At 59.8% G+C, this 12,801-nt stretch overlaps 1 protein-coding gene across 1 annotated transcript in view; it reads right to left on the reverse strand.

Moving 5' to 3' along the window:
* Positions 1-12,801, reverse strand: part of NCOR2 (nuclear receptor corepressor 2) — a 188,012-nt gene that overhangs the window by 64,550 nt on the left and 110,661 nt on the right. Inside the window, exons 15-16 of the mRNA XM_035898548.1 lie at positions 2,071-2,195; positions 928-1,100 (exon numbers count right to left, since the gene is read on the reverse strand). Of these exons, the coding sequence (XP_035754441.1) occupies positions 928-1,100; positions 2,071-2,195 (298 nt within the window). The remainder of the gene's footprint in view (positions 1-927; positions 1,101-2,070; positions 2,196-12,801) is intronic.

The raw sequence follows: 12,801 nt of genomic DNA on the forward strand, positions 1-12,801 counted from the left end.
CGCAGCGGCATCGCGCAGCTCTGGCCGACCACCACTCACGGCCACGGACTGGCGCGGTCCCTGGGTGCCACATTACGGGCAGCACGCTTTGCCTCATCCACCTCGCTCTGCTCCCGGCCTCTGCCCGCTGTGCTCAGCCACCCTGCAGCCTTGTGCAGGCAGGACAGGGAGGAAAATCCTGACCACTGCGCCTGGCCGGCTACCGATGAGGGAAATGAGCAGGGGCACTGGGGACCAGCACAGGAAATGCTGCTTTTTGGGCAAAACAAGTGCAACCTGGGGTGCACAGCACGACTGCAGCCAGGGTAGATGCTCCTGTAAACACTCCAGGCATAAACCCACTGCCTCCTTGCCAAGTCCTTCAGCTGCAGAGATGAGGAAAGGACCAGGCTGATTCCCAAGGCCAGGGGGGTCACAGGCCCTGCAGGCTGCAGCTATTCAGGCTCCAGGCAAATTTGGAAACAGAGAGGGCAGGAGAATGGGCAGGGACCCTGGCAAGCCCAGGAAGGCAGAGCAGGCTCCTATGCAGAGCTTGAGGGTACGCAGAGCCCGAGCTGCTGCAGCAGGGAACACACCTCTGGGTGCAGGAGGTGCACGAGTCCTGCACGAATCCAGCCAATGCACTGCTAAAAACAATGGTTTCCCTTTTCGTCTTTTGCAATACTTGCCCTCCGAGGCCCTAAAACCCACTAACACTCAGCCAGGACAACCCAGGCTTGCAAATGCCTCTGGTTCATCCAGGCGAACCGCGCTGGGTAATTTGTGGGATAGAGAAACCTCACTGCTACCCCCTGAAAGGAGGATTTCACAAAGGAAACCCCTCCTCCGCGAGCAGGGAATGGAGCAGGGTGATGTCCCCTCCCAGCAGAGTGGACACCTCAAAAGCCCTGCCAAGGTCCCCCCTGTCCCCACGCCGCTGCTACCCACCCAGCTCCGCGCTCTGCTGCGGGGCGGCCGCCTCCTCGTTGTTGGCTTCGTTCGCCATGGAGCGGGTGATGCGGCCTTTGCGTCTGCCCTGGCTGTTGGCGGTCTTGCGACCTTTGGAGGTGACGGTTTCTTTCTCATCGTTGTCTTCCCCAGATGTGTCGTCGTTCTTGTCCCTGCAAAAACAGGGAGGGAAGAAAAAACATTGTTGGGTTGGTCTGGTTTTTAGGTCAAGTAATTATTTCTCTGCACGTGTTTGGGGATGGTTTTTGTTTTTTTTTTTGTGTTGGTCTGTTGTGGGGGCAGGTCTGCATTTTTTTTTGCACACGCAGGCTCTTTTCCTGGCTGGGAGCGGGCTGGATTGGTGGTGGGCTGATTTGTGGTGGGGTTTTCTTTCTGCAGCTGGCTGCAGCTCCACCACCAAGTGCACGCAGAGACCTGACGGAGACAGGTTTAATACCAGACCATTCAAATTCATCCCTGCCTCCTCCTCATTTATCTTCCTGAAAGGGACCTGCTGGTAAATGTCTTAGCAGCCTAGATATAATGAAGCCAGATGTTCTTTTAAACCAAGTATTAAGCCCATTACAGATAGCTAGCGGTCTGCGTGCCAACCTTTCCCTGCCACAGCTCCGATGCTCCCCGTTCGGTGTGAGGGAGGCAGGGCTAGCTGAAGCCCTTCATCTGGGAGTGCTCACATTGACATCAATAACGCTAAAGGTGAAGAGCCGCGCTTGGCTGCGCCCGGATTGCTCCTCTGACTCCCGGAGGCTCTCACAACAAAACAAGCTGGAGGATCAGAGGGGCTTTGTGGCTTTTCTTGGGTTTTTTTGTTTGGGAGCAGGAGGGAAGAGAAATGAAGAAGAGAGCAGGCTCTGCCCCTTCCTCCCTGTGGAGGAGGTGAGGTGGGCACACATGGTCCTGCACGGGGTCAGGCAGCCCTGGACCAGCCAGGAGGGAAGAGAAATGAAGAAGAGAGCAGGCTCTGCCCCTTCCTCCCTGTGGAGGAGGTGAGGTGGGCACACATGGTCCTGCACGGGGTCAGGCAGCCCTGGACCAGCCCGTCCCCCCCCCGCCGCATCCCCAGCCCGATGCCCAGCCCTCGCTGGAGATGGAGGTGAGCCAGGCAGGTGGGGTTGTCCTTACTTTGTCAGTTCTTCCTTGTCATTTTCTGTTTCCTGCTTGTCTTCCTCCTTCTCTCCCTCCTTGTCCTTTTCTTTCTCTTTTTCATCTTTCTCTTCTTGACTGCTCCGGGGCATTTGCTGCTGCTGCTGCAAAACAAGGGACAATAAACCAAACCAAACCTTCAGTGCTGAGGCGGATACATCGCAGCACCTGGGCCAACCCAAACAAAGGCAGCGAAACAATGCTGGGGGGCAAGCGGCCAAGAGGAAAAAGCGCTGCAGGCAGGGGGGACAGGCATGGTGCTTACGGAGGCCATGGGGGCCGAAAGCTTTCCGGGGAGATCAGAGGTAGTTTGGGATCAGGCAGGGCAGCTGTGCTCCAGCTCCCATTGCACACAGCAGGACAGCCCCTGTGGCTTCCCCCGGGGTCTGCAGGCAGCGAGCAAGGACCCGACACGGGGGAAGGCAGGGAGGTGAGAACAACCCCCCTGTTCCCTGTAGATGATGCCTTAGCAACATCGGTTGCAATTTGCAACCGGTAGGATGCGTTTTGCTGGAGCATGAAGGAGACGGGGGCACCAGAGATGCCCCGAGGCTCAGCAATACCAACACTGTGATCCTTTTACCAAGCATCTAACATGGCCCATGGGGAAAGTTTATGGCTCCATATCACTGAGACTGGAAGATGCCTGGCTCCGTGCCCTCTCTGAACCACCTGGCACCCTCAGTGGTGGCCATGCACCCAACTGCCCCAGCGCCACTGCTGTTGCTCAGACTGAAGACGCCGCAGCACCCGAGGGAGCGACACAGTGATTGTAATAGTTCTGGATTTTGTTTCAACAGCTGCAGGAAGGAGGATGCTGGGGAGGCCTGGTTCCCCTGACCTCCCTTCCCTCTGGCAACCGGCAAACGAGAGGCATTTCACAGAGAAGTAGAAATTAGAGATGGAAATCATTTATTAAACCATCCTGCTCCTGGCTAACGCAGGGCTACTCGTGCCAAGAAACCCACCCGGGCTCGCCTGGGCCCTGCCCAAGCCACAGGGCTTCCAACACCCCTTGGGAAAGGGTTTGGTGATGTAACGGGGTGGAAATTGCCTTAAAGTGGATTTATCAGCAAGAAACGGGCAGCCTGGTCTAGCTGTCACGCAGTCGTTTGGCCAAGCGCAGATGAGGTGTGCCTGCACCCCTCGAGCCGGGGCTCTGGCCTGTCCCCACTCTGCGGGAGCTGGGAAGCTGCCTTGAACCCAGGCGTCCTCACAGCAGCGGCGCTGGGTGTGAGCTCAACCCTCTGCGCCCACGGGCTGGTGCTAAAATGAGAAGTGCAGAGCTGTCAAAATGGGCTTTGGAGCATTTCAACAAGAAAGCTTCTGATTCTTTGAGGCCCCAGTTCAACACAGTCCTTACAAAACAGATGCTGCCACCACTGAAACCCTGTGGACTTTCAATTCCTCCTCACCCTCAGGGGAAGGCGGCCACACCATCAGGACCCACGCTTGGCAGCACATGCGTGGAGGCTTGGCCGGCCCCCCCAGCACCTCCACACCAGCACTCATGCCAAACACACCTGCACCGCATCCGCTCACACCCCCACCATGCTACCGGGAACGGCGTCACGGGATGCAAGGTCGGGGGGGCTGAGGAAGGGATGCTGGGGAACGGCTGAGATGAGCACTCAGTCGCTTAAGATTTTCCGGTGTCCATAAATCTCTAACGCTCAGGGAACGGGCTGTCTCCTGCAGCAAATGCCCAAGCAACAGCACCAGGCACTGCCCTTGCCAGCCCCCAACCCCAGAGAGAAGCAGGGGGCAGCCAGCAAGCCTGCTGGCACCAGGAGGCGGACAAGCCTGCGCTGGCGGCAGAAGAGCAAGGGGCACTCATCACACACCTTTCCCAGCGCTGCTCTGAACTCTCTGACTCCCTGAGTCACACCGTGGTGAACCCTGAGCGTGGGTTCAGCCCCGACAAATACCCACGAGGTGAGGGCTATGACCTCCGAGGGCTGGGCAGGGAGCAGCACAGGCTCTGCCCCGGCCCTGGCCATCACTACCCACCACGTTCCCTTCACCAAGTGCTTTGGCAAGGGAGGGGAGCCTGGATGAGTTTTGCAGTATTTCTACCACCCTGTTGTGAATATTTCCACTTGGGGGATGATGGAAACCCTGCATCCCGGAGATCCCAGCTCCCCGGGGCATAAACTCAGTTGCAACCACACAAGTCCCTGCCCCAGCGTCAGGCTGCCATGGGCTCCCAAGGGAAGCTCTAGCATCATCTCATCTTGCCTCCACACTTGTTCAAACCAGAGGGTTGTCACCCTTAGCAGCCACCGCAGCTCTTCCCCAGAGGAAGAGGCTGGGATGGCGGTGATGCTAATGAGCTCCCTGCACCATTCTGCAAACGTAGGGGTGGAAAGGCAGGGAGAGGCACGAGCGGCTGCGGAGACACGCTGCAACACAGGCGCTTCCCTGGAGAGGCACCCACCGAGCTCCAGCGTGCCGAGGGCAGGCGAGCCCCGCTGGCCCAGCTTCAGTGGGCCGCTGTGCACCCCGCTCCTCTGGGAGGTTTCAAGCCCAGTCTGGTGGGACATCAAATTAGGGCTTCTCCCACAGCAGAGATTTCGATCCAAGGATGCCCTCTAGTGATTGCCCTGCTCTGGCCACGGCAGGGTGCCGATCCCAGGAGTGAGAGCCGGGTGGGCGCAGCACCCTGTGCACAGCAGGACGGCACCCCATGGCTCTCACCTGCCAGCCCTCACCCACTGGGCTGAAATGCATAAATGGGGCAGCACCATCACCATGAGGCCGTGGCAGGGAAAACTGTCGCCCACTTCACCCTTCGTCTAAAGAAGGCTCCTGGCCCAATACTGCTTTGAACCCTGGCAAGCACGCGGTGACAGCTTACCTCCTGTGCCAGGGCTCGGCTGCACAGCAGGGCACCCCCCAAACACCCCAGAAAACACCTCCAGGGACAGCCAGGCTGATGAATGCCACCTTCCATCCCACCCAGGGGTACGTGCTGGGCTGGAGGCCACGGGCTGGCTGAAGCACCCCAGAGCTCTGGTGGGGAGAGGGGACCCCAGGGTCCCAAACAAAGCTGCCTGAGAGCTCAGCTACAAGCGGCACGTGGGGAAAGGAGGTGGGACATCCCCCTGGGGACCGACCACAGCAGCTGCCTCGGCCCATCTGCGCTACGTGCTCTACCCCAAACCTCAGACCGGCCAGCATCAGAACCAGACCACGGCACAGCATTGGGAAGTCACAGCCGGGAACCTGCGAGCCGGCCAGTCCCCACCCCGGCCCCGGCACGCAGCTGCCCCCGCAGTGCACGGGGAGGCTATTCTTAGCGCTGGACACGGACCAGCTCTGGATGATGATTCAAGGGACGGGACGCCATCCCAAAGCGTGACAGGCCAGGAAATGCTTCCCCAATTACCAGCCGATGTTTCCCTCTGATTCACGTTGCCCCGGTTAGAGGTGGACCAGCAGGTGGGTCAGCTCTTGGCAGACATGCCAAAGGCCGGCACCAAAACTGCTCAGCTCCTGGCAAGCTTGAACCTCTCTCTACCTACATCCCTGCCCCCCCAGAGATGAGACACCCCACCTCCTGGAGGCAACGCAGGTACCTGCTCTCCACCTTGCATGAGAAGGTGAAGGGATGTGCCCAAGGCCAGGGAAGGTGCCTGTGGCAGAGGGCAGGGCTGTCCCTCCTGTCCCTCCCTCCCAGGTCGGACGCCCTAACCGCCGCACCGCCCTTCCTCCCCAGCATCGCTGCTGCTTGTTTTTGCTGCCGACACATCCTGTTTATTTAAAAAGGCCCCGGGACAAAATTGCACACGGGATGCATGAGCGAGAGGACGATCCCGCTCCAAGCCCACCGGGATGCACGGCCTCTTTCCCCGCACGCTCCCTGCGCTCCGGCGTGAGCTGCTCCGTAATTACAAACATCTGCTCACCTCCACCCCACCTTCCCACCGGCCCCGGAGCAGCTGGAGAGGCGCAGAGCGCTGCCAGCCCTCCCGGGAACGCCACGCTCCGGAGCGACATTGCTCGCCCTGCCTGGCCAGCTCCATCAGGCTGGCACATCACAGGGATTTCAGCCGCCGCAAAGCTCCGGCTCCAAGCACGCTTTTGGGGAACACCAGCTTCCAGGTAGGTCCCAGATATCGCAACACTGGCCCTGCTGAGAACCGACCAACTTGCTGCATGCCCCGGCAGCGGGTCTGGCTGGGAGAAAGCCCCGGCAAGGAAGAGGTGCAGCTCCTCCCACTCTGTTTACTTCCTCCGCCAGGCTCTGCCTGCTTCTGGAAGCAGGACAGGAGGGCAGGAGGAGGTGGGGGAAGCAGCTCCCCACCTTCGCCCTCCCCAGCCCTGCAGAAGACGTCTGCCGCCTTGGCACAGAGACGGTGAAACCAGCCAGAAACCCCTTCCCAGCCGGCGGCGATTCCCCACCTATGAAGCCCCGCTGCTGGCACGCTCGCCATGAGCTCCAGACCCTCATCTCCCCCCAGATCACTCACCTCCCCGCTCCCCGGCTCCCGCGAGCGGCCAGTTCCCGACAGCCCCATTGCCGGCTCCCAGCCCCTGCTCACCGCCCAGCCATCCGGGCGCGCTGTGCCTTACATTCTCCGGCTCTGAAGGCTTCCTGACGATTTGCATAGTTAAGCCGTAAACTAACCACAACATTCCTCTTATGATTTTGCAATCTGCTGGAATAACGTGGTCGCTCTAAGTCGAGTCGATGAATCATCATCTATAAACCACAGCTCTCGTCACCGGGGCTCTCAGTGCTGGCTGCAGCCAGCGTGATTAATCCGCCAGGATGCCAAGCTTAACCTACAGCGCAAGGCTATTTATTTTCCAGACTTGCAAACCTCCAGAAAACGACTGCTCCTGCCTTCCCCTCCCTGGCGAGATGTGCGGGGCTGCGGCAGCGAACCCGCGCAGAATCTCCCTTGCTGCCCGCAGGGCATCCTGGCATTAACCGCTGGAGCGTGCACCTTGCAAACGAGGCACCTGCATCCCCTCCCAGTCCCCCCGCACTCCCTGCTCTGCAGCACCCTCAAAACATGCACCAAAACACCACCATTGCCAGCACAGCTCGGTTCCCCAGCCCTGGTCCTGCTGGGGACAGGGACAGGCACAGCCACCATTTCACAGCAACTCTCCCTGCAATGTTTAGCTGAGCTCATCCCTGGCAGTCCTGTTCCTGCCCCAGGACCACCAGCTCCTGCCACGCCACCCCTGGCCACGCTGCTCGCTGGTGGACATGCTGGCAGGGAACCAGCTTGGGTCACAGTGACACCACTGTGCGAGAGCCTGTCCCCAAGCCCAAGTGCTGGCCTGGGGTGGCATTCCCTCTCCCTCACAGCAGGTTTCGGGGGCAGACTGGCTGCGTGGGGGATGCCATTGGGCTGCCAGCAGGTGCATCACCTCCACCACTGTCATTATGGGGTGCCCTGGGCTCTTACAGAAGATGAACACACCGAGGAAACCACTGACTCCTGTTTGCTCCTTAAATCAGGAGGGAGCAAACCTCAACCCTCTGCGCCCTTGTGCAGAGGGAGCTGCACATGCCAGGCTGGGCTGCGAGGCAACTCATTTTGGTGCCGCTCAAGCCCATCCCCAGGCACCGCAGGCAGCGAGCTCCAGGGTTTTTGCTCGAAGGCATCATTGCGGCCCTCACCACGGGCTTGCTGCAGCAGCGCGGTGACGGGTGCCAACCCTCTTCCCACCGCGTCACACCGAAGTCTGCCTCAACAAGGGCTTTGGAGGGAGCAGCGCCCCGGCGGTGCGAGCCCCATCCCCTCCAGCAGCTGGGAGCTCCCGCTCGGTTGTGCCGCCTCTCCCACGTGTGGGGCGCCAGCTCCTTGCTTCTCCCACGGGTGACTTCAGATCAATGGCATTTATGATGTTCTCCAGGGGTACTCAGCTGCGGAGCAGGCTCAGGCCGAGGTCATTGCACGCAATCAGGGAGTTGCAAATTAAAACCAGCTCAAGATAAGCCAAAGACAAAAGGCCTACACTACGCGAGTCAGGAACACCTAAGGTTTGCTTTTGTCGCTTCTCCAGGAGCCCCAGCACGCCTGCAATGGCTGTGGGCATGTAAGGGTGCCTGCTGGCATCACCCCGAACATCCCACGGGGTCTGGTCCAGGCACCACGGCGCAGGATGCGCTGCGCTCTTTGCGGCACAGCCTGCGGGACGCGGCACTGGGCTCCCACCCCTCTCCCCAGCTGCACAGGGCACTGTGCAGGGTGGCTCTGCCAAGAGCAGGGCTGGCACCACGCAGCCGTGGCTTGGGAGCATCCTCTCTCCTCCACCACCTACATCCATCCTTCCACTCATTTTTAAACTCTCCCTCCAGCAGGTCACACCAATGACAGCCAGGGGTTGCCCCACCGAGCACCCATGGCACCAGCCTCCTGTTTAGCCACCGCGCTGCCCGGGTGCCCGAGGTCTCCCCTGGAGCATCCTTCCCCCTTCGCCGATGCCATCACAGAGGTCGAGGCGCCCGCCACCGAGGTCTGACGCCGCATGTCTGCTGCAAACAGCGCTCCCCGCACGTTCCTACCCGTCCCTCGGTGGCAGGCTGGACACGGAGCGCAGGGAGGATGGCTTAGAAATACATGTACGTATCATGCAGCCGACTCCCAGGGCCTGGAGCCTCTGATCCGATGGTCTGGAACGCCTCAGCCCCCGCTGCCACCCACCGCTGCACGGCCTGGCTTCTCACGACCGCGTGCGGCACCCTCCACTCATGGGAGAAACCACAAAGCAAAACAAACCCCTGCCAAAACAACAAGGAGAGGAAGAGGAATGTCTGCCGGCGACTTGGCTTTGATCGTTTGCATCCCGGGGCTGGGTTTGATGCTGTTGGCTGCGGAAGCAAGTTGAAAAATCAAAGGGCCAGGCTTGGGTTTGATAAGGAGAACAATAGTGAGCATGGGGCTCACTCGGTTCAGCTCCGACCGCGATGGCCCGGAGCTGTGCTGCTCCTCTGCCGGGAAACAACAAACTCTGCAAGACAGCAATCGTTACATGGCAGAGATGGAAAATGCCGGGGCTGTGCCCAGCGTCCCGGGAGGCACTGAACGGGGCCAGGGGAGAGCCCCGTGCTGTCCCTCCCAGGCTGCTGGTCCTGGGGGCAAGCAGCGTGCCGGGAATGAGGAGAGGGGCCGGCTGTGCAATGGTAGAGATGCCGGACCCTGCAGCATCACTTGCCAGACCACGGCACGACCGTGGCCAGTGCATGCACCCGAGCGTAGGCTCATCTTGGGCGGCACCGGGAGCCTGCTGGGCACAGGACCCTTTCGGGCAGGGGCCCCTGTGCGGCTTGGCCCAGCACGGCGGGCACTGATGCCTTCCCACTGCTCTCTCCTGCACCTCAGTGAAGCACAGAAGTGATTTTTACAGGACCCTGCTTGCTCGGATCCCTCCTTAAATCACTGAGGGCTTTTCCATAAGAGGAAATGTTTCTTTTCTGGGTCGCTGCTGAGTTTTTTAAAAAGTGATTTGATTGCTCGCGAAGGGAAAATGACCTGAGGGGAAGAGCGCATAACATTTGGAAGCGGTGGAGATGAGCCCCCGCTCTGTCCCAGGCGGGGAACACGTGTTTTCTCTTCCCTGTGGTTTGCTTTACCCTGCTCCCCCTGCTTGCAGCCCCCTGGCCACAAGCCGACCCCCCTCTGAGCCCTGCCAACAGAGGAGGATGCCGGGTCAGCAGCTCGGGGGACGCAGAGCAGCATCCGTGCATGCCGCAGACGCACCAGGGGCAAAGCAAGCCCTGTATCCTCACAGAAGCAGCTTTCTCCGGGATTTTCAGCTGTGCCTGCTTTAGAAAGCAACTTAGCAATGATGTGACCTATTTCCCGTCCATTCCCAGTCCAACCTGGATCGCAACAACTGATAAAACAACTCATCCCAAAAGCCAACCGCTTCTATCGCTCCCTGTCCTGCCGGGAAGACGCTGCAGGTCCCCCGCCGGGATCGCTAATACCCAGCCTGGTTCCCAAACACCCGTCCTGAGGAGTACTCACGTGGGTGCTGGCGTGGCGGAGCGCTCGCCGGGAGGATGCATCGACCTGCTGCTGGCGAAACACGAGTCCCAACTTGGGGGCCAACCAGAATAGGGGGGGTTCACATCACTTTTAAATGATCATTTTATTATCGCTAACTGCAGGTGCTATCAAGCCGCACGGAAGAGCCCAGCCAAGGGGTCCATCAGCACGTGGTCCATCAGCAGCCCACGCTGGTGCTACCCTGGAGGGAAGCGGCTGTGCGTCCCTTCCTGCCCGTGCTCTGATCCCACAGGTCTCACTGCCGTCCCCACGCTGCCACCAGCCCCTGAGGTCACGTCAGGAGCCGCGGACTGAGCAGCCATCCTCCTGTGGCAACCTGGAAGAGCCCAGCCAAAGGGTCCATCAGCACGTGGTCCATCAGCAGCCCATGCTGGTGCTACCCTGGAGGGAAGCGGCTGTGCGTCCCTTCCTGCCCGTGCTCTGATCCCACAGGTCTCACTGCCGTCCCCACGCTGCCACCAGCCCCTGAGGTCACGTCAGGAGCCGCGGACTGAGCAGCCATCCTCCTGTGGCAACCCATCCTTCGAGTCTTTTCCCAAATATGGCCACATCATTCTCATTTAATCACCCCCAAAACTGCAGCTGGGATTTCAGGAATGCGAGTTTCCATTGTGTTTGCCCGATTACGCTGCCTGGAGGGGTGGCAGGGCTGCAGGAAAGCTGCAATGCCCTCGCAATGGGAGAATGGGCGTGATGCACCTTAGGGGGCATACCTGGGGTACAGAGTTTGGGAGCGACGGGAGCCCAGACTGAAAAAGCAGGCACCAATGGCAGGTTACAGGGTCGGTATCAGCTCCAGCGTTGCCGTGTCTCACACCTCCTCTGTCCAGGCGCCTCAATGCTCAGCCTCCCCCATGCCAGGGCAGTGACAGCCCCTGGGTGGCAGCCGTGCCAGCCCTGACCCACGCTCAGCACCTGGTGAGCTCAGCACCCCAGAGAGGGCAGGCGGATGTTCCCGTTTCGAGGCATGGAGGAGAACACGGGTCCTGGCAGAAAGCATTTAGCAAAATGCAGGACAGGCCGCAGTCCCCGAGCCCTCACCCATGGTCCCCCAGCACTGCTGTCAGGCTGCCCTGCAAGCCGGGAAGTGCCCGAGCTATGCTGAGCTGTGGGAAAAGCACAAGAGATGAGGGTTTCCCCAGAAACAACTGCTTTTCCTGATGGAAGCCAGTTTCTTTGCAAGTTGTATACCACCAGCAACTGAGCAGGACCTGCTGCCTCCAAACCCACTCCAGCACGACCCTCCGTGCTCTCCTCTCGGGAAGCCTGCTGCTCCATAAGGATGGTTTTGGACCACTTTTGAGGACTCTGGGGGTTAGCTGGTTATGTCTGGATTTTTTTTTTTGGCTCTGAGGAGGTGTCGATTTAAAGAGCGAGAGCCTGCGCTGAGCAGCGCACACACAAGCACCCAAGGAACAAACACTGCGAGATGTTTCTCCCCGCAAAGTCACACTCGAGCAGGGCTGGGACCGTGGGGTCTGGCCGTGTTTGACGACTTCTCATGGGTCCTGCACCCCAGCCTGGCCAGGCAGGTTTCCCCAGCCGCCAGCAGTGCTGTCACCCTGCAGACCTGTCCAGAGCACGAGCCAAATTTGTGTCCCAGCAGCGAGCTGACGTGGCCCAGCCGGCAGGATGGGGCAGAGCCAAGGGGACAGGGTGACAAGCAGGGCCACCTCACAGCAATATCCATCAGCAGGAGATGAACCCGCAGCCCAACACGGACATCCCGGGCGTCATTTCCGATCATGCAAACTGCTCCATTGCAGACCTCTTTGCAGCCACAGCCATTCCCCCGGCCCGCTCCACTGATAATCTCAGTGCTGTTGAAAGTACAGTGCTCAAGTCAGCACAGGCTTAAACGCTGGCAGAATAATTTCTCGGTATTTGTGGCAGCAGGGTTTACTGCCCACATCCAGGGCTGTTTCTGTATGATGTGCTGCATTATTCAACCAGGATTTTATGACAAGTACCTCCCCGTCTGAAAGAGAAGTTGTCAAACCCTTTGTCACTAACGAGGAACTGCTCCCCAGACTGATGAAAATCGAATGCTTCCCAGAAATACTCATCATTCATCTCATTAGCCCTTGTGGTTAATGGCGTGGGGGCACAAGCACAACCTGTGGTGTAAGAGGCAGTTTGCTGAGCTCCAGCCCCGATCCTCGCAGAGGGAGGAGAGGTGATGGCAGGGCAAGGCTGCTCTGTGGTGGGAGCACCGGGGACGGGGCGCATGGGAAGCCGGAGCCATGGGCAGGCAGCGCCCGTCTGGCAGCCTGAGCCCCCCCAGCCTCGCCGGCTGGGACGGCACTTACGCGAAAAAAGTAAATGGGTTGTTTACAAAAAGCCGGGCTGGGGCTGTTTATCCGTGTCGGCGAGGGGAATGGTTTGTATTTGGGGAGGGCGGGCCAGCCGGCGGGACGGATAATTCAATTTGGGTTTTGGCAGGGGGCAGGGAAGAGGGTGGGCCTGGGAAAGGCCATCGTCCCTGGCAGGGGACCGCGCTGGCTGCCCAGGCAGGTCATGCCGTGGCCCCCACCCCACCGGCACAGCTCCAGCACCGCTCCCCAGCAGAGGAAGAGGACTCTGGTTCCCCCCAAGCAAGTCCTCCTCGAAAGCGTCAGCACTAACGCATGGGGCCCTTTCACCGGGGAATATGTGAGCGCCGTCTGACAGCAGCAGC

Source organism: Egretta garzetta, unplaced genomic scaffold (genome assembly GCF_000687185.1).
Source record: "Egretta garzetta isolate BGI_Z169 unplaced genomic scaffold, ASM68718v1 scaffold447, whole genome shotgun sequence".
Classification (NCBI taxonomy): Eukaryota; Metazoa; Chordata; class Aves; order Pelecaniformes; family Ardeidae; genus Egretta; species Egretta garzetta.